The 21,792-nt window shown below is 41.1% G+C and overlaps 1 protein-coding gene across 1 annotated transcript in view; it reads right to left on the reverse strand.

Annotated features, from left to right (window-relative positions):
* Window positions 1-21,792, reverse strand: part of LOC111055435 — a 324,213-nt gene that overhangs the window by 185,132 nt on the left and 117,289 nt on the right. Inside the window, exons 7-10 of the mRNA XM_039435440.1 lie at window positions 5,693-5,876; window positions 4,280-4,460; window positions 2,065-2,125; window positions 1,537-1,659 (exon numbers count right to left, since the gene is read on the reverse strand). Of these exons, the coding sequence (XP_039291374.1) occupies window positions 1,537-1,659; window positions 2,065-2,125; window positions 4,280-4,460; window positions 5,693-5,876 (549 nt within the window). The remainder of the gene's footprint in view (window positions 1-1,536; window positions 1,660-2,064; window positions 2,126-4,279; window positions 4,461-5,692; window positions 5,877-21,792) is intronic.

The following is a 21,792-nucleotide window of genomic DNA, read 5'->3' on the forward strand; positions in this document are numbered from 1 at the left end:
TAGCTTTGGTCTAATCGCAGCTTTAAGGTCTTTGGTTTCAATATTTTGTTTTGTTGTCATGGTATTACTATGCGTGTCTATTTGTATAAATATTCTCACCTTCCAAATACCTCATATTTAATTGGTGATTAAAAATAAATCAATGAACTAAATAATGCTGGAGGAATTATAACATTTTTTATTGTAAAAAATTAATTTCCATCAGATACAAGGATTATCACGGAACTGGATTAATTATATCATATGAAATACAAATTCAAACGTGAACTGAGTTTTTCAACATTTAAAACAAGTGACATCAGGTACTTGTGGATGAGAATACTGCGTGAGGTCTACTGTTCACAGAACTACTAGTTATGAAGAGCATTATAGCATATTAAGGTTCAACTCACACTTACGCGACTCAGGTCGAGAAGAGACTGGACTCTAGTGTAGAGCATGTGTTTCCAAATGGTGACAGTAGCGGAGACTAGAATCGACTGGTCTGAGTGTCACCATTTGGAAACACATGCTCTCCACTAGAGTCCAGTCTCTTCTCCACCTGAGTCGCGTAGGTATGAGTTGAGCCTAAGTCAGGTATTGCAGATGAATTTTGGGAATCTATGCTTGGGTATATTAACTACTCTACTGTAGTTAGTTTGGGAATGCGAGAGATGCTGTAGAATATCATTTGTGAAATGACTTGAGTCCACTTATGTCATATTTCACTGGATCTCGAAAACGGCTCTAACGATTGTCACGAAATTCAGAACATAGTGGGTTTAAAATATAAGAATTCGATAGCACTAGGACTCATCCCTGGGAAAACTCGCTGAAGGACATTAAAAAGATAATTATTTTTCATCATTGGAAAAACAGCTGATAATAATTATTTCGTCGTTGAATGAGAAATACTAAGAAATTGTCAAAAAACCACTGATTTATTGATAATTAGAAAGACTGGTTTCGGTTATTACACCATTGTCAATCTCTGACAGTTTATCAGAGATTGACAATGGTGTAATAACCGAAACCGGTCTTTCTAATTATCAATAAATCAGTGGTTTTTTGACAATTTCTTAGTCTTTTTCATTCAATATGAATAATCACCACAATATCAACTTCTCAACTACACAAAAAGTAGAATTATATCGTCGTCTGTTGGTGATGGAAGTGAGTGAGCGAGTTCATGTGTGTGGGACTGTGTCAAAATTATGACTCAGCTGTTGAACTTTTGTAATCATCCAATCAGGTACTTGGTGCCGGTTGCAAAAAAGCCGGGTTATTTTCAATCCTGATTAATTCCAGTAGATCAAGCTTTTTGAAATGGTCTTTTCTGATTTGGTTCACGTGAAGTCGATCAGGATTAAAATTTAACCGGCCAAATAATTGGTACCAACCAGCCAACTTCTGAACTAGACTGACGTAAACGGCTCCAATGGACGACCGAATTAACGGCCGGCCGATTCGTCCGATCCAACGGCCGAGCGGATCGGTTGAATACGGTTCCAGTGGACGGCTACCCTAAGTGGACAGATATGTGCTGGTTCTACTCACACCACACGCTCGACTGTGCTGGGATGCTCCCTCAGCCACCGCTGACCGAACCTGATGTCAAAGCCCTCGGAGCTGACGAGCAGGCGAAACACACGATTGTCGTTCAATACAAATGGCATCTCCCTGGGGGCAAACAATAACAGCATTAGAACAAATCATTTGGGAGAAGAAGAAGAAGAAGAAGAAGAAGAAGAAGAAGGAGAAGGAGAAGAAGAAGAGAAGAAGAAGTCAGGAGAAGAAGAAGAAGAAGAAGAAGAAGAAGAAGGAGAAGAAGAAGAAGAAGAAGAAGAAGAAGAAGAAGAAGAAGAAGAAGAAGAAGAAGAAGAAGAAGAGAAGAAGAAGAAGAAGAAGAAGAAGAAGAAGAAGAAGAAGAAGAAGAAGAAGAAGAAGAAGAAAGAGAAAAAGTAGTAGAAGAAGAAGATGAAGCTAGAAGAAGAAGGAGTTAGGAGAAGAAAAAGAAGTTAGAAGAAGAAGGAGTTAGAATAAGAAGAAGAAGAGAATGTAAATTGAATACCATAGAGTTCTTACCCTTTCTTATTTTTGTATTTCCTTTCAAATTTGTCTTTCCCCTTCAGTCTTATTTGGCCCACTGAAAAATATGTTGAAATAAATATAAGTCCATTTTATCCGAAAACATATTCTTCTCAATCAATTTGTAGTAATATTTATCAGTAAAGCTACGAATAAAAAAAAAAATAGATAGACGGTTTAATCTGCGTTTCAAATATGAACTTAATGTTTTCATAGTTGTCAATACCTGGCCAATAGATGGTCCAGGAAATATGCGATGTACGATGAATTACACAGAATTCCATATTCTTTCAGGATGAATATAAGCTAAGCAAAATTAGAAAGAGTAAATTAGTCTGTCATTCTTCAGTAATATCATAGAGAAACAATAGCGTGAGTAGATATAGGGCGTTTATGTCGTAACTTTTACTGTTATCTCAAGCCGATTACTGTCGATTATTTTAGATTTTTACAGTTTTGTTGGGGTGAGAGTGTATGAACGGCACTATATGAGAGACTACCAGCGTCACACAGCTTCACGGGAAAGAACTACGTGGACTATCGGCTTTAGATAACAGTAAAAGTTGCGACATAAACACCCTATACCATGAGATATCCACTTACGCTATTGTTTCTCTATGGTAATATTAATTAATGAATGCAATATGAGCAACTCTCTTTCATGAGGTGAATAATTTATTTTTCCAACATTTTTCAGTTTCTCAATGATAGGGGAGTGATAATTATTTGTATAGATCTTCTAAGGAACCATTATCTACAGCTGGTTCCAATCAACTACACTTCAAATCCAAACTTCTGTTTTAATACCAGTACACAATTTATCACAGAATAATGAACCGTAATGAATCACTATATGGGTAGTTTCACATGCATTCGGTTTCATTCGGTTCGGCTCGTTTTCGGTTCGGTTCATTACCGAAAACGAATGAGGCTTTTATGGATGTCAGGTTTTAATTTGACCGGTTCTAATTAGGTATTTTCTTCTCAAACACAGCTGGTGTTAAATTGTAAAGAAGCGTACAGATATACGCGCCGCGAACATGAGCAATTCACTTCCAATCAGCTGATGCCAAGCTTTTTATATCTGTATCTTACCGTTTCTGTAAAAATACAGATATAGTCAGCTGATTAAAAGTGAATTACTCATGCTCGCGGCGCGTATATCTGAACGACCCTTAAGATGTTATTTATTGAACAACAAAATTTTAATTAAAAATTGTGAATTATTTGAATAGTTTCTTTTTGATTATGTTAATTTTGGATGTTCAGAGAGATTTTTTTTTCGATATGTTCCTTGTTTTGACACATGGTATATAAACTTCATCTCTTCTCTCCATTGATGGAATCATGTAATAATCGTGGAAAAAAATAAGAATTCTCCTTGAGTTTTAATTTATATCTTTCATATTCTTTAGCAAACTATTCATTGAGAAAAAAATGTACCTATGAACTAACAGAAATGAATTGACAATATGATTTTGACTTGGAAAATTTTGAAACAGATAATCACGATATCAGGTTTAAATAGAAACAAAAAAGGCAAGCGTGTGTAAAAGACTTTTTAGTTTTTTCCTGTTTCCTTTTTAGTTAAAGACGTTTTTTCCTGTTTCCCTAGCAACAAATTCTAATACTGGTAGTTCTGTAAACAGTAGACCTCACGCAGAATTCTCATCCACAAGTACCTGGTTGAAACTATAGACCTTATGAAAATACAGCAATAAACTGGCTTCTCCACACATCTTTATAATCACTTTTCAGCTGATTCATGATGAATAATTCTATAGTCTGATTCTTACTCTAATATTGGCGTATGAAGGAGGCTCCTTTTCCCTTTTATATCATCTTTGAAATGCAAAATTTCCTAAAACCTTGTATATAAGTCGACGTGAAATTAAAAAAGGAACATACCTGTCAAATTTCATGGAAATCTATTACCGCGTTTCGCCTTAAATGCGCAACATATAAACATTTAAACATTAAGAGTTATGCCAAACCTTCGACTTGAATCTTAGACCTCACTTCGCTCGGTCAATGATGGAACATATTCGTGTCGAGGGGGCGTTCGGTGCTATGCGGTTTCTATTCGGTACCGAATTCAAACTGAATTACCGTTTCACACTTATCGGAATTTATCGAAAACGAACCGGAAACGAAACGAACCGAATGAGTGTGAAACTAGCCCAATAAAAATTAATAAACATGAGGAACTTACAGTATTTGATATCAGTGTAAGACAAGGCATCAATGTAGCGCACCTCTTTCAGCCTGATAGCGATTTGATTACTTTTAAAGAGTTTGATTTTCATAATACTGTTTACACCCTCGTGAGCTGTTAATTTTTTCACACCTTTTCTCCCGATAACTTCATTCACAACTCTGAAGAAGATTTTACGCTTGAGAAAAGAAATAAAAAACAAATCAGTATTTTTTGAGAGGCAATGTCATTTTGTAAGGAATAATTAATTATACACTAGAATATCACAATTTTATAATGTGGTCTCTCTAGATTACAGTACTTTATTAACGTATGTTAATATAGAATTATAATATAGAGAGATGTTGAGTATTCATGTCCCATATATGAAATTTGAACATCAATTCTCAAAAATCCAGAAGGGTTAATCAGACTTGGGCTTCGAGGTGCATTAAATTGATATTCTAAGGGCCGTTTGCACAGTGGCAGTTTGAACTACATTCAATATGAAACTGGATTAAATCCGTATCAAGTCTCGTTTGTTATAATGTGTTCCATTTTGAGTTTAAGCCACCAGCTGATTAAATCCAGTTTAAGCTTTGACTGTGCAACCGGCCCTTAGAATATAATATTTGCGACATTTGGAGATCTGAATCGTTCCCGTTTTTCCGGTATACAATCCACAAGTTGACATGCTTTTAAATAAACAATCACACCCCACTCTCACTTATTATATTGAAGGCATATCCTGTAATAATATTCTTGTCATAATCATTCAATCTCAACTGTTTTCCATGCATGAAATCATTCCGGTAAACAGCTGTTTGCAGAACAAATAAACTGTTTTCTTTACTGTCGACTATGTTTCCTAGTTCCGAAATAGGAACAGCAAAACTGCTACAAAAAACCACCTTTAGCGCTCCAGGTGGAAGTTTTGCCAACTCACAACTCATTCATTCATTCTCACTACCTAACAATAACCATAATACCAACCTAACCTAACCAATAACCCCAAATAGTCACGACTATAGTGAGGTCCACGTTATAATGGCAGTGTTTGATTGGCAATAGCATTGCTATCCTTTATCTATCATTCAACAAAGAGGATAGGGCTATCTCTTTCTCGCTTTGCTCTGTTGCCAGATCGTCTTTTAACAATGTAGAATTGATAATTGATTAATAAAATATGTCATCTTAATTATGAAAATGCATTATGAATTATTGGAAAATATGATACCTTGCTTAATAAAATATAATTGATTATTTTGAAGGAGAATGATCAATTAATATTACATCAATAGACCTGTATCAGCTATAAAAGACAGAAGATCGGCAACGTTGTACTCCCATTCTTCTCCACTGCCATTATAACGTGGACCTCACTATAGATTAGCATTTTTCTTTTCGAAGATATAATGCATGTTCAATTACCTCTTCCATTCTTGCTTCTTCCGTCTGGCACAACCAAATTTCTTGATTAATCGGAATGAAGTATTCATGCCTCTCTTCTTCAAGAATTACAGCATCGTAGGGTTTCTCTTCAACTATTATCTTTTCAAAAAACGTCAGCCTGTACTGTTTTGGAAAAGGATGAATCCCTTGCTCAGGTACACAACTAAAACAAAAATGTTGTTCTTTCAAAAAAATATCTTATGAATTGAGATATAGATAGATAAAGAATTTATTTTTACTCCAACTGCGCTTTAAAAAAAGAATTTACATACTCAATTCTCCTCATAAAACAGCTTATTTCTGAGGAGAATCTACTTTTTCGCTCGCCAACCATCCGCACATGCGCAGTAGATTTACTTTTCGCTCGCTTATCATTCGCGCATGCGCAGAAGAGTTTCTTTATGCTTGCTGATCAGCTGATGGTGAGCTGCTCGCCAAAAAGTCAAATCTTAACCTCAAAAGTCGGTAATTGTAACTCCGCCAATATAAGTAATTTAACAGGTTTGGGCAATTGTAAAAAAAAATTTGTATGTAATTCGCGCGAAATGCTTCTTTATCGCTCTTGCAAAATTATCACGCCCCACTTCGCGTCGCGTGATAACTGTTTTGCGCGAGCGATTAAGTCGCGCATTACGCTCTTAATACATAAATAGTTATTTCACTTCAAAAAACAATACAAAATGAGATCAAATCAAATACAATATCATTCGTCAGCAATCAATACAATAGTTAATGATAATGCGAAAAATCTTAGGCATAGCCGAAGCCGTCAGCCGGAGTTGATAGTTATTTTATCTATATATCATCCTTATCTTCTAGTTTTTGTCAAAGTTCTCACAGTACAGAGTGAACGGGCTGCACAATGTCATGCGATAGCACTCAATAAACTCTGTAAGGCAACTGGGAAGTTAGCACTAAATGTCAGTCACTCATAGCACAGTAGTCCATCTATGATTGAAATCTTACCATTTTCAGTTCATTTGAGAAACCTGAATCATTATTATAGAGATGAACTACACATTGATACAAAGGGAATTATTCTTACTTATTAATCAAACATACAAATAATTCTTCATGAAATGAAGTGATACAATGATAATTTGAACTCATTTGCACAATAAATAATCATCTTCTATAATAAACCGATGAACTGAATCATACATGTCCAGAGCTACATGTACAGTTCTCGTTTTGGGAACAATATTTACAATGACAAATTTATTTTCTATAATCCACAAGTACTATTATAGTACAGCTATTTTCACTTTCCTTGCCCTATTACTATGGGTGAAAAGTATTGTGATTGTGTGTGTGTGTGTGTGTGTGTGTGTGTGTGTGTGTGTGTGTGTGTGTGTGTGTGTGTGTGTGTGTTGTGTGTGTGTGTGTGTGTGTGTGTGTGTTGTGTGTGTGTGTGTGTGTGTGTGTGTGTGTGTGTACACGATATCCCATCTCTCAATTCACGGAATGACTTGAAATTTGGAACTTAAGCTCCTTCCCCTATAAGGATCCGACACGAACAATTTCGAACAAATCCAATTCAAGATGGCGGCTAAAATGGAGAAAATGTTGTCAAAAAAAGGGTTTGTCGCGATTTTCTCGAGAACGGCTTCAACGATTTCAATTAAAGTTATACCTGCAATAGTCATTGATAAGCTCTATCAACTGCCACAAGTCCCATATCTGTAAAAATTCCAGGAGCTCCACCCGATCTATGCAAAGTTTGATTATAAATTCTCAATTATCAGGCTTCAGATACAATTCAAACATAAAATGTCGAGTGGAAAAGATTCAGCATGAGAATCTCTACAATTGATGTCGAGTAATATTTTCATCTAAAATTGAATATAAGCTTGAAATTTGAGAAAATGTGATTATCCAATTGCAAACTGTTGACAACTGTTGTTTCTATTAAATGATTGGAGTGATCCGTGGTCTAGTGGATAGAGTGCTTGCGTAGCAGCATAGAGATCCCGGGTTCGAACCCCTCTCATTACCAAAAGTTTTTTAACCAGATCACTCCCGTGTTATCGGATCGGCACGTTAAACTGTCGGTCCCGGCTGAAGTATGACAGTCGTAAGGCCCATTGACGGCTTAAATTATATATTCAGGCGGTGGAACATTCCCGAAAGGGAACTCCCCACCAACAAAAGCCATACGAATTTATTTTTAAATAAATGATTGACTATGAAGAGATAGCACACCTCGTGTGTCTTCAGCGTTATTGCCCTGTCACCAGCTGGCTCAAATCTTTGAATAGTAGACTTGAGATGCGCGGGAACACTAGCGTCAGGTGATCAATTTTCATAACGGCAAGTAAAGTTGTGTGAGTGCGCCACACCAGATTTTTAGAAATTTCATTCATCCACAAGGAGTTTTCTATATTATCTCAATGTTACATTCACATATCCCACTAGACTTTTCCAGTTTTCACCATTTAAATACTCTTGAACCATTTCGTCCGTTATCACTGAGCTTCCAAAACATTTTACTTGGTACTCTGAAAGAACCTTACATTTTCCTATAAAATGATGAATGTCTTCAATTTCTTTACTATTACATAGTGAACAAATATAGCTGTTAATATATAATGTATACAAAGTGTTTCAGAATTGGTGTCGAACATTCTAGGGTATTGTTCCTGGATGATAGGAGACTACTAATAATGTCATATTTGAAGCGTCCAAAAGTCAGCAGTTATCCTTATGGCTGCCATTTTGTTTTGTTTTTTTTTCTTTACTTGGGAATTTGAGTGAGGTCTAAGATTCAAGTAGACGGGTTTGCATTTCTCTTTATGTTTATATGTTCCGCATTTACGGCGAAACGCAGCAATAGATTTTCATGAAATTTGACATGTATGCTCCTTTTCAAATTGCGCGTCGACGTATATACAAGGTTTTTGGAAATTTTGAATTTCAACGGAAATAAAACAGGGAAAGGAGACTCCTTCATACGCCAATATTAGAGTAAAAATCAGACTATAGAATATCATCATACATCATCTGTCGAGTGAATAATAAATTGCATGCCATGACGCATGCAATTCAATATCTCAATGTAACTTGCCAAAAAATCAGCTGCTGTGTGGACTATTAATTGCATGCAGTGAGGCATGCAATTAATAACTGAAATAACACAGTATTGTCTCTCGACCTTTCACTGCTTTGAACTCGGGCTGATCTGTTGCCAGTATGTCTTGTAGAAGATTAGCTTATGATGTTTGCATTTTCTGAGACACCAACCCCATCATCCATCATCCGTTTTACATCAATATCTCGCCGACAGGACCTACAGAGAGGATTTACTCTGATGGACAGTATAAGAGGAGGCTATGGTTTATAACTGCGCTAGGTCTACTGTTCACAGAACTACCAGTTTATACAACAGTCTAAATGTAGGTAGGTTATGTGTCACTTGACATTTAATACTATCTATTAACATTGATACCAGTAGTTCTGTGAACAGTAAACCTCGCGCTCAGTAAGTTACATTAACCTGTTTTTATGTTATCTCAGAAATTGATAAATAATTCATCAATTAAAAATGTCTAGTGAAAACCTGAATAAACATAGAGCTTTCTGTCCTATCGTACACGTACACGTACACCCTGAGTAGCTTCAGAGGTGGGTGATTGATACCCAGGTGTTGCTCCTGGATGACTTTGCTCAGTCGTAATGTGGGCGGGGGAAGGAGGCAAGTCGAAGTTCCTCTTCCTTCTTCTTTGTGCCTAAGCTGGCGTGAACAGCACCTCCTGGTGCTTCTGACGGCGTGAAGGTCGCTCTCTTCTCTGATGACACCACTTTGATGTAATTTTGTATCGGCCTATGGCCTCGGTTCCGCTCCAGTGAAGTAGGAAAAGGAAGGACAGACAGGATAGGGACGGCAGACAACGGTCGGCTGTGCCCTGGGGAGAAGGAAGAATAGGGACGGCAGACAACGGTCCGCTGTGCCCTGGGGAGAAGGAAGAATAGGGACGGCAGACAACGGTTCGCTGTGCCCTGGGGAAAAGGAAGAATAGGGACGGCAGACAACGGTCTGCTGTGCCCTGAGGGGATGAAAAGAGTAGGGACGGCAGACAACGGTCCGCTGTGCCCTGGGGAGATGAAAGGACAGGGACGGCAGACAACGGTCCGCTGTGCCCTGGGGAAATGGGAGGACAGGGACGGCAGACAACGGTCCGCTGTGCCCTAGGGAGATGGGAGGACAGGGACAAAAGACAACGGTCCGCTGTGCCCTGGGGGAATGGAAGGTCAGGGACGGCAGACAACGGTCCGCTGTGCCCTGGGGAAATGGGAGGACGGCAGACAATGGTCTGCTGTGCCCTAGGGAGATGGGAGGACAGGGACGGCAGACAACGGTCCGCTGTGCCCTAGGGAGATGGGAGGACAGGGACGGCAGACAACGGTCCACTGTGCCCTAGGGAGATGGAAGGTCAGGGACGGCAGACAACGGTCCGCTGTGCCCTGGGGAAATGTGAGGACAGGGACGGCAGACAACGGTCCGCTGTGCCCTACGGAGATGGGAGGACAGGGACGGCAGACAACGGTCCGCTGTGCCCTAGGGAGATGGGAGGACAGGGATGGCAGACAACGGTCTGCTGTGCCCTAGGGAGATGGAAGGTTAGGGACTTACAGCAGCCAAGGGTCCGCTGTACCAGGACAGGAGGTCGGGGATGTACGGCAGCCAACGGGCCGCTGTACAAGGAGCAGGAATGTTGTGAGCGGAATGCTGTGGTCTGGGGCTCGTCCGGCGTTTAAATACTCCCGCAAAGTGGAGGGGATGGAGTTGTGCCGCCGCCAGAGGCGGTGGAAATCGTCTCGATGTGCGGAAGATGGTGCGCCATTGGTACCTTCCTTATCTCCGCGGCCGGCTAGCTTTGCTGATAGCCGAGCGTCTTTCAATAATATCATCAACTACTTTCTCGTCACAATTTCACTTTGTGACACCCCACTCCTACTTGTGGGGGGGGGGGTCGGAGCCCTCTATGGCACCACCTTAATAGGCGTGAGCCATCTAGGCATCACCTTAAGAGGTGTACACCTCCCAGGCATCACCTTTAGAGGTGTATGCCGCTCACTATGAGCATCATCTACACCTGATCCACAGGTACATATTTACACTGTCCATCTGGTAACCGGACTTTCATACGTGGTCGACCTGCTCGTCTGCGCTTTCCTGGTGTTGTGTTGCGGTGACACAGCACCGGTTCCTTATTTTGAGAGGGGCCTGGTGTGGGTTCCTGGGACGGTGGGACTACTTCCTTGATGGTCAAAGACTGTGATGGCTCTTCTACATCCATATCAATGGGGGGTGGTATTAACTTTTCCACATCACTCTCAAAGCTACCACTTGTATTGGTGGCTGGGGCATAAATCATGGCCTGCCGTTCAGACTCAGTCATCTCATCCCTGTGATCCATCACAATGTTGCTCCAGGATTCTTGCCTTGGTATATATGACATCTCCGTCTTGCTATCAATCAAGGCATCAAGTTTGACTCCATTCAAGCCAACCTGCTTGAACATCCTTCTGTTGCGACTCTTGTTGTCAAGAGAATCAGAATCTATAGCTGATATTGTTGGGACTGCAGTTGGTAACTTCCTTATCATCCCTATTTTTTGGATAACTTCATAAACCTCATTACTCATATAATTAGCTTCAGCGCCACTATCTAGCAATGCCCGACACTTTTTACCACCAATTGTCACAGTAATGAATAGTCTGTTGTCACTTGATGACTATTCAATCACAGGAATCCTTTGTGCCGTTCACATCACTGCTGTCTTGTTTGGAATCTTATTCTCCTTTTGCTCATCACAGGTACATTCCAGTGCTCTCTTTCCGCACCTTTTACATGGCAGGATTTCGGGACAGTTTGATCTCCAGTGCCCGGTCTCTTGTATTGCCCACACATGGGTTCAGACTCACTAAGAGATGGTCTGTTACTAGTAGGGTTATAACTGTCTCAACCTTGAGCCTTGTAATCTTTTTCGTGTCCTCAATCATGTGAACTCTCGAATTCTGTCTATTCTGTTTCTCCTCTGCTTTTATTTGTTCATACTCCCTCGCGAATTTTTCCAATTCGTTGATACTATGAACATCTGATTGCCGAATATACAATTTGTACCGTGGGAGGAGATTCTTATACACTCTCTGTAATTTATTCTCGTCTGTAAAACCTCCTTGACGCCTCATGAGTGTCAGTACATCTTCGCGAAATTCGTCAAACGATTCACCTTCCCTTTGCTTTCTTGCCTGAATTAGATTCTCGAGGTCCTCCTCATAGGTAAGTGGGTAGTAGCGTGATCTGAAATCTGTCACAAAATTGTCCCATGATTTCCACTGGTCACGACGATTACGCATCCATAGAGTAGCTTTACCAACCAGTAATTCAGGCAGCGCGACTAGTAGCTGATTGCCAGTGAGCCCATAGGCTTGTTGTAGCTCGTCTAGCCTTTCCAAGAAGCTGGGAGCATCTGATTGGCCGTCGAATGACAGTCTCCAGCTTCTTACCTTGTCACATACCGCCCCTGGGTCCATGAGGGGGTTTGTGTGAATATTGGTTCTAACCTCAGTATGGGTACCTGTCACCAAGTGTTTAGTTTCCCCACTGCTTCCGCTCATTATGCCGGGTCTTGGGCTGGGATAAAGTGCTGCCATCTTCTTATGTTGTTCTACTAACAACTTTCTCAACTCAGCAAGTGTTCCAGATGACACTATGCCCCAATCTTGTAGAAGATTGAATGCCTCATCCTTTTTCAATCTATAGATCCAGGAAACTCTGGGGTCGGCTATCACCTCGGGGTTTATGTCCTCGACCGACTGATCCTCTGTCAGCTCCTGGTGTTGAGCATCTGAATCAGACTCTCCCTGTTCACTCATGATTCTACTTCGTTGCCTCCTGCCCCAAGTGCGGGCGCCAATCTATCACGTACACCCTGAGTAGCTTCAGAGGTGGGTGATTGATACCCAGGTGTTGCTCCTGGATGACTTCGCTCAGTCGTAATGTGGGCGGGGAAAGGAGGCAAGTCAAAGTTCCTCTTCCTTCTTCTTTGTGCCTAAGCTGGCGTGAACAGCACCTCCTGGTGCTTCTGACGGCGTGAAGGTCGCTCTCTTCTCTGATGACACCACTTTGATGTAATTTTGTATCGGCCTTACGGCCTCGGTTCCACTCCAGTGAAGTAGGAAAAGGAAGGACAGACAGGATAGGGACGGCAGACAACGGTCCGCTGTGCCCTGGGGAGAAGGAAGAATAGGGACGGCAGACAACGGTCCGCTGTGCCATGGGGAGAAGGAAGAATAGGGACGGCAGACAACGGTCCGCTGTGCCCTGGGGAGAAGGAAGAATAGGGACGGCAGACAACGGTCCGCTGTGCCCTGGGGAAAAGGAAGAATAGGGACGGCAGACAACGGTCCGCTGTGCCATGGGGAGAAGAAAGAATAGGGACGGCAGACAACGGTCCGCTGTGCCCTGGGGAGAAGGAAGAATAGGGACGGCAGACAACGGTCCGCTGTGCCCTGGGGAAAAGGAAGAATAGGGACGGCAGACAACGGTCTGCTGTGCCCTGGGGAGAAGGAAGAATAGGGACGGCAGACAACGGTCCGCTGTGCCCTGGGGAAATGGGAGGACAGGGACAGCAGACAACGGTCCGCTGTGCCCTAGGAAGATGGGAGGACAGGGATGGCAGACAACGGTCCGCTGTGCCTGGGGGAATGGAAGGTCAGGGACGGCAGACAACGGTCCGCTGTGCCCTGGGGAAATGGGAGGACGGCATACAACGGTCCGCTGTGCCCTAGGGAGATGGGAGGACAGGGACGGCAGACAACGGTCCGCTGTGCCCTAGGGAGATGGGAGGACAGGGACGGCAGACAACGGTCCGCTGTGCCCTAGGGAGATGGGAGGACAGGGACGGCAGACAACGGTCCGCTGTGCCCTAGGGAGATGGAAGGTCAGGGACGGCAGACAACGGTCCGCTGTGCCCTGGGGAAATGGGAGGACAGGGACGGCAGACAACGGTCCGCTGTGCCCTAGGGAGATGGGAGGACAGGGACGGCAGACAACGTTCCGCTGTGCCCTAGGGAGATGGGAGGACAGGGACGGCAGACAACGGTCCGCTGTGCCCTAGGGAGATGGTAGGTTAGGGACTTACGGCAGCCAAGGGGCCGCTGTACCAGGACAGGAGGTCGGGGACGTACGGCAGCCAACGGGCCGCTGTACAAGGAGCAGGAAGGTTGTGAGCGGAATGCTGTGGTCTGGGGCTCGTCCGGCGTTTAAATACTCCCGCAAAGTGGAGGGGATGGAGTTGTGCCGCCGCCAGAGGCGGTGGAAATCGTCTCGATGCGCGGAAGATGGTGCGCCATCAGTACCTTCCTTATCTCCGCGTCCGGCTAGCTTTGCTGATAGCCGAGCGTCTTTCAATAATATCATCAACTACTTTCTCGTCACAATTTCACTTTGTGAGAAGATTCAGCATGAGAATCTCTACAATTGATGTCGAGTAATATTTTCATCTAAAATTGAATATAAGCTTGAAATTTGAGAAAATGTGATTATCCAATTGCAAACTGTTGACAACTGTTGTTTCTATTAAATGATTGACTATGAAGAGATAGCACACCTCGTGTGTCTTCAGCGTTATTGCCCTGTCACCAGCTGGCTCAAATCTTGAGAAAATGTGATTATCCAATTGCAAACTGTTGACAACTGTTGTTTCTATTAAATGATTGGAGTGATCCGTGGTCTAGTGGATAGAGTGCTTGCGTAGCAGCATAGAGATCCCGGGTTCGAACCCCTCTCATTACCAAAAGTTTTTTAACCAGATCACTCCCGTGTTATCGGATCGGCACGTTAAACTGTCGGTCCCGGCTGAAGTATGACAGTCGTAAGGCCCATTGACGGCTTAAATTATATATTCAGGCGGTGGAACATTCCCGAAAGGGAACTCCCCACCAACAAAAGCCATACGAATTTATTTTTAAATAAATGATTGACTATGAAGAGATAGCACACCTCGTGTGTCTTCAGCGTTATTGCCCTGTCACCAGCTGGCTCAAATCTTTGAATAGTAGACTTGAGATGCGCGGGAACACTAGCGTCAGGTGATCAATTTTCATAACGGCAAGTAAAGTTGTGTGAGTGCGCCACACCAGATTTTTAGAAATTTCATTCATCCACAAGGAGTTTTCTATATTATCTCAATGTTACATTCACATATCCCACTAGACTTTTCCAGTTTTCACCATTTAAATACTCTTGAACCATTTCGTCCGTTATCACTGAGCTTCCAAAACATTTTACTTGGTACTCTGAAAGAACCTTACATTTTCCTATAAAATGATGAATGTCTTCAATTTCTTTACTATTACATAGTGAACAAATATAGCTGTTAATATATAATGTATACAAAGTGTTTCAGAATTGGTGTCGAACATTCTAGGGTATTGTTCCTGGATGATAGGAGACTACTAATAATGTCATATTTGAAGCGTCCAAAAGTCAGCAGTTATCCTTATGGCTGCCATTTTGTTTTGTTTTTTTTTCTTTACTTGGGAATTTGAGTGAGGTCTAAGATTCAAGTAGACGGGTTTGCATTTCTCTTTATGTTTATATGTTCCGCATTTACGGCGAAACGCAGCAATAGATTTTCATGAAATTTGACATGTATGCTCCTTTTCAAATTGCGCGTCGACGTATATACAAGGTTTTTGGAAATTTTGAATTTCAACGGAAATAAAACAGGGAAAGGAGACTCCTTCATACGCCAATATTAGAGTAAAAATCAGACTATAGAATATCATCATACATCATCTGTCGAGTGAATAATAAATTGCATGCCATGACGCATGCAATTCAATATCTCAATGTAACTTGCCAAAAAATCAGCTGCTGTGTGGACTATTAATTGCATGCAGTGAGGCATGCAATTAATAACTGAAATAACACAGTATTGTCTCTCGACCTTTCACTGCTTTGAACTCGGGCTGATCTGTTGCCAGTATGTCTTGTAGAAGATTAGCTTATGATGTTTGCATTTTCTGAGACACCAACCCCATCATCCATCATCCGTTTTACACCAATATCTCGCCGACAGGACCTACAGAGAGGATTTACTCTGATGGACAGTATAAGAGGAGGCTATGGTTTATAACTGCGCGAGGTCTACTGTTCACAGAACTACCAGTTTATACAACAGTCTAAATGTAGGTAGGTTATGTGTCACTTGACATTTAATACTATCTATTAACATTGATACCAGTAGTTCTGTGAACAGTAAACCTCGCGCTCAGTAAGTTACATTAACCTGTTTTTATGTTATCTCAGAAATTAATAAATAATTCATCAATTAAAAATGTCTAGTAAAAACCTAAATAAACATAGAGCTTTCTGTCCTATCGTACCGTGAAGTGTCTACAATGTTGATGGAAAGATACATTTTCAAGATGTTTTTGAACGAGTAGTATTCTAGTCCACTAGACAGCTGATTTATGATGAATAATCCCAAAGACTGATTTTTACGGTAATATTGGCGTTCAAAGGAGACTCCTTTTCCTTTCGTATAGTCCTCAAAATTCAAAATTTCAAAAAACCTTATGTAACTTATGTATATGTCGACGGGAAATTCAAAAAGGAACTTACCTGTCAAATTTCATGGAAATCTATTGCTGTGTTTCGCTGTTAATGCGGAACATAAAAACATGAATATGAACAAAAATATAATGTCACAAAGTGAATTTTTGTGACGGACGTAGAGCCATCGTCTAATGTATGATTTAGCGAATTTATTCTATTTTAGAATAAGAATAGGGTCGACTGCCAGATATATTTTGTTGGACTTGTAGTTGTGTATGTACATCATCACCATCGCTGTCAACCCCTATAAATCATCAGCAACAGATTCATCATAGCCAGAAATTTCCAGATCTTGTTTACCACTCTGAGCGTTCTCGTATTTAGTATTGCAGCAGCAGCAGCCGTATCATCAAAGCGATAGGCAACTACCGAGTTGAGTCGGTATCGTTCTTCTTGTAATTTCTGGTGAGAAATATTGTTCACCGGCCTGGTTTAGTGTAGTAATTAGTATCATTGTCATCATTAGCTGCACCCTTAACATCAGGAGCAGCTGAGTCAAACCCTGTCACATGACCAGTGGCGTGATCGTCTTTTCAGACTCCCATTAGTCGGCAATCTCTTTTCCCCCGGCCTCCTAATTTTCAGCGACCCCGTACTGCTTCAAGGATACCCGGGAGAGGGCAGTTGTTCGGTGGTTGAGCGTGAGATCGGGTCGCGAATCTCCTCTCCTTACGACGTTCCCGGTACTAGTTATTTCTAGGGGAATTATTCTATTTTGTGTTAATATAGAATATTGTAGGACGAGTTCCGGACAACTCAAAGTTAGAACTTCCTGGGGGATTTTCTCTCTTGTCTGTTATTTTTCCTAAATTCGTATCACTGGGGGTGAACGAGTTATCCTTGGTTTTGAGACCTGTAAGGGATCTTAAGTTTGTACTACAAACAGTTAAGTGAGAAATTTAACTAGGCTCTTGTAGCGGGTTATTTTTGAGTACTTAATTTATAAGTCTCGACTCTGTCGCTTCACGACGTTCAAGTTTAATACGGGAAGTGGGAATCAGTTCGCTATTCTCCGTATCAGTATCCACGTCGATTTAGGTAATTGTATGTCAGGACTGGTAGCCCGTATATTTTTCCTTCTCTGTAGTAAGGTGGCCTTCAGTTTGAAGAGTAATTTTTCTCCATTGAATTTCTATTCTTGTAGGTGAATCCCTGTCCTTTTTAAGAATAGTTTTCCTCAATTGATTTCTATTCTTGTGGGAAAATCCCTGTTCTTTTTGAGAAACGTTTTCTCGATTAATTTTTATCCTTGTAGAGAGATTATTATCATTTACGGTAAATTTTCCTTGCTCAGTTCTCATACTATAGAGTGGCCCTGTATTTTGAATTCGCTTAGCAGTTTCTGACTTGCTGTAATTCCAAGTGAGAAAAGCCCAATCCTTTTCCTAGAGAACTCAGGTGCAGCTTGAGTTCGTCCTTGTCGAAGTTTCCAGTCTGCGACGTCCTTTCTGTTTCTTTCTCTTCACTTTCCCTATTCTAAACCCCTTCTAGCTCTCAGGTACAGGTTGAGGACTTCTTCGCCGAAGTTTCTAGACTGCGGCAACCTTTCTCTTACTTTCTCTTCACTTTCCCTATTCTAAGAACCTTCTAGCTCACAGGTACAGGTTGAGGACTTCTTCGCCGAAGTTTCTAGACTGCGGCATCCTTTCTCTTACTTTCTCTTCACTTTCCCTATTCTAAACTCCTTCTAGCTCTCAGGTACAGCTTGAGAACGTCCTTGTTGAAGTCACAGTTTGCAACGCTTCCTGCTCTCAGGTACAGCTTGAGAACGTCCTTGTCGAAGTTCCTAGACTGCAGCATCCTCTCTCTTTCTTCCTCTTGATTTTTCCTACCCTGTTTAGCACAAGATCTCAGTTCCAGACTAGAGATCGTTCCCGTCGCGGTCCTCAGACAAGCGAGAGGTGTAGGAAACCTTATGTAGAGCAGGATCTCAGTCACAGATTAGAGATCGACCCAGTCGCGGTTCTCAGACCAGCGAGAAGCTTAGGAGAATCCTTGTAAACCCTTCCTTATCCTCTCATAATAGTCGACATACTGACTATTAATTTAAAAGCGTTTTGAACGATTGAGAGTGATTCCCATACCCTTAAGGGCAGTCACAGATTGGCCCTTGATAACCGGCGCGCAGTCACCAGATTAGCGCGGAAATCCTGTTCAGAAGTTTCAGAATTGCTGAAAATCCTTTCGCAGCTGCAGGCTCGCGATTTCAGAAATCCGAAACCCGAAACCTCATCCTCCAAACTTTAATTATCATAAAATTGAAATGGATATACTATGTTTAGCTAGCAGGTCCAGCCTGCTGAGAGCTAGAGCGCAATTCTCAGATTGCGGATTATTGAGCAGATATTTATTTGCTGTAGAGAATAATAATCTTATCATTGATTCTTTGTTCCCTACACCCTATACCGTATACCTCATACCCTGCACTCTATTCTCTATAGCTTACACCCTATACCGTGCCCTATTCAACTATATCTTAAATACTACTAATAACTTCATAGCTCCGTCATACCTTTACCCCATAGCTCCCACCTTAAACCCCATAGAAAAACCACATCCCGGGCTTGCATGTACAGCTTGCTCGCCGTCAATTCGCAGTTGGTTCAGATTGCGTACTACCTCTATAAATAGAATTAATGGTAGGGATCTGATAGTCAGATCCGTCTCCTTGTATAGGGTTATCTTAATCTCCCTCAACACCCAGGGTGGGTGTTATTTCAAAGGCCGAGGGCCAAATCGGCCAGCAACGGCACGGACAAACACTCCTTCCCTGAAATTAAAAATCTCGCGAAAGAAGCAGAGGGTAAAAAATCAGGATAGAGGGAGAAGTGTAGGTCCGGTAACTCCACCTGTCAGTACGGCTACTGACCCCGACCCATATCCGACTGTAGCTAGTCCGCATTGTAGCAATACTTCGCAATTATTAGGAAACCTAGAGGATGGAATAGGATATCCTAATAATAAACAAAAAATCTGGTGTGGCGCACTCACACAACTTTCCTTGCCGTTATGAAAATTGATCACCTGACGCTAGTGTTCCCGCGCATCTCAAGTCTACTATTCTAACATCTAACCAGCTGGTGACAGGACAATAACGCTGGATACATACGAGATCTGCTATCTCTTCATAGTGAATGATTCAATAGAATCAACACTTGCCAACAGTTTGCAATTGAATAATCACATTTTCTCGAATTTCAAGCTTTTCAATTTCATGTGAAAATGTTACTGAACATTAATTGTAGAGATTTTCATGCTCAATCTTCTCCATTTAAAATGTTTTGTTTATGTTTTATCTGAAGCCTGATATTGGGAATCTAAAATCAAACTTTGCATAGATGGGGCGGAGCTCCTGAAATTTTTACAGGTGTGGGACTTGTGGAAGTTGTTGGAGCTTATCAATGACTATTCTAGGTGTAAATTGATCAAAATCGTTAGAGCCGTTTTCGAGAAAATCGCAAAAAACCCTGTTTTTGACAACATTTTCGCCATTTTTGCCGCCATATTGAATTGGATTTGTTCGAAATTGTTCGTGGCGGATCCTTATAGGGGAAGGACCTTAAGTTCCAAATTTCAAGTCATTCCGTGAATTGGGAGATGGGATATCGTGTACACAGACTCACATACACTCATGCACACACACACACACAAACAAACACACACACACACACATACATACATACAGAACAATACCAAAAAACCACTTTTTTGGACTCAAGGGACCTTGAAACGTACAGAAATTTAGAAATTGGGGTACCTTAATTTTTTCGGAAAGCAATACTTTCCTTACCCAATGTAATAGGGCAAGGAAAGTAAAATAGAAACAGATCGTATACTATTAAACGATCAACTTTTGTTTATATGTTTAGATGTTTGGATGTTTAGATGTTTGTATTCCACCGGATCTCGAAAACGGCTCTAACGATTCTCACGAAATTCAGAACATAGTAGGTTTATATAAAGATTTGATTGCACTAGGTCTCATCCCTGGGAAAACTCGCTGAAGGACATTGAAAGGATAATTATTATTCATCCTTGGAAAAACACCTGACAATAATTGAATTATTTCGTCGTCTGTTGGTGATGGAAGTGAGTGAGTGAGTTCATGTGAGTGGGACTGTGTCAAAATTATGACTCAGCTGTTGAACATTTGTAATCATTCAATCAGGTACTTAGTGCCGGTTGCAAAAAAGCTGGGTTATTGGGTTATTTTTAATCCTGATCAATTCCAGTAGATCCATCTTTTTGAAATGGTCATCTCTGATTTGGTTCACGTGAAGGGCTTTTGTGCAACTGGCCCTTTGTGAGGAAAATTTTTGCATTCCTCTGGGAATTAATCTCAATTTACTGTGATTAGATAAAACATTCCTGTATGAATGTTATTATCATATCTTCTTTCGTGATAAATGTTCTACTCTCCTTGCCCTATTACCATAGGTATTGGTCTGTATATGAGTGTATGTGCGTCTGTGTACACGATATCTCATCTCCCAATTAACGGAATGACTTGAAATTCGGAACTTAAGGTCCTTACAATAGAAGGATTCGACAGGAACAATTTCGATACAATGCAATTCAAGATGGCGGCTAAAATGGTGAAAATGTTGTCAAAAACAGAGTTTTTTGCGATTTTCTCAAAAACGGCTCCAACGATTTTGATCAAATTTATAATTAAAATAGTAATTGATAAGCTCTATCAACTGCCACTAGTCCCATATCTGTGAAAATTTCAGGAGCTCCGCCCCATCTATGCAAAGTTTGATTTCAGATTCCCGAGGAATCTATCAGGCTTTAGATACAATTTGAACAAAAAATTCCAAATGGAAAAGATTGAGCATAAAAATTAATGTTTACTAAAATTTTCACCTAAAATTCAAAATAAACTCGAAATCCGAGAAAATGTTTTTATTTCAATTGCAAACTGTTGGCAACTGTTGATTTCATTGAATCATTCACTATGAAGAGATAGCAAACTTCGTGTGTCTCCAGCGTTATTGTCCTGTCACCAGCTGGCTTGGATCTTTAAATAGTAGACTTGAGATGCGCGGGAACACTAGCGTCAGGTGATAAATTTTCATAACGGCAAGGAAAGTTGTGTGAGTGCGCCACACAAGATTTTTATGCTTTTGTACTACAGAGCGAAGCTCGGTCCCCGATATCTTATATCTTCTATCTCTATACTTATAAAAGGCTAAGCCCCTACAGACTGAAATCACACCACAGCCCAAACTACTGAGCCTAAAAACTTGAGATTTTGCACGATTGTTTATGGTAGCCTGAAAACATCCACTGAGGAAGGATTTTCAGAAATTTGCCCCCCTGAGGGAGCTGGGGCCCCCCCAAAAATTTTGTACTTTTTAACCGCTCATTGCACAGCAAAGTCATGAGGAACTTTTTTGTTAGCTACGAAAAAACATTAGATCTATGCAGAAAAATTTCGATCAGGAGCACA

Source organism: Nilaparvata lugens, chromosome 9 (assembly GCF_014356525.2).
Source record: "Nilaparvata lugens isolate BPH chromosome 9, ASM1435652v1, whole genome shotgun sequence".
In the NCBI taxonomy this organism is placed as follows: domain Eukaryota; kingdom Metazoa; phylum Arthropoda; class Insecta; order Hemiptera; family Delphacidae; genus Nilaparvata; species Nilaparvata lugens.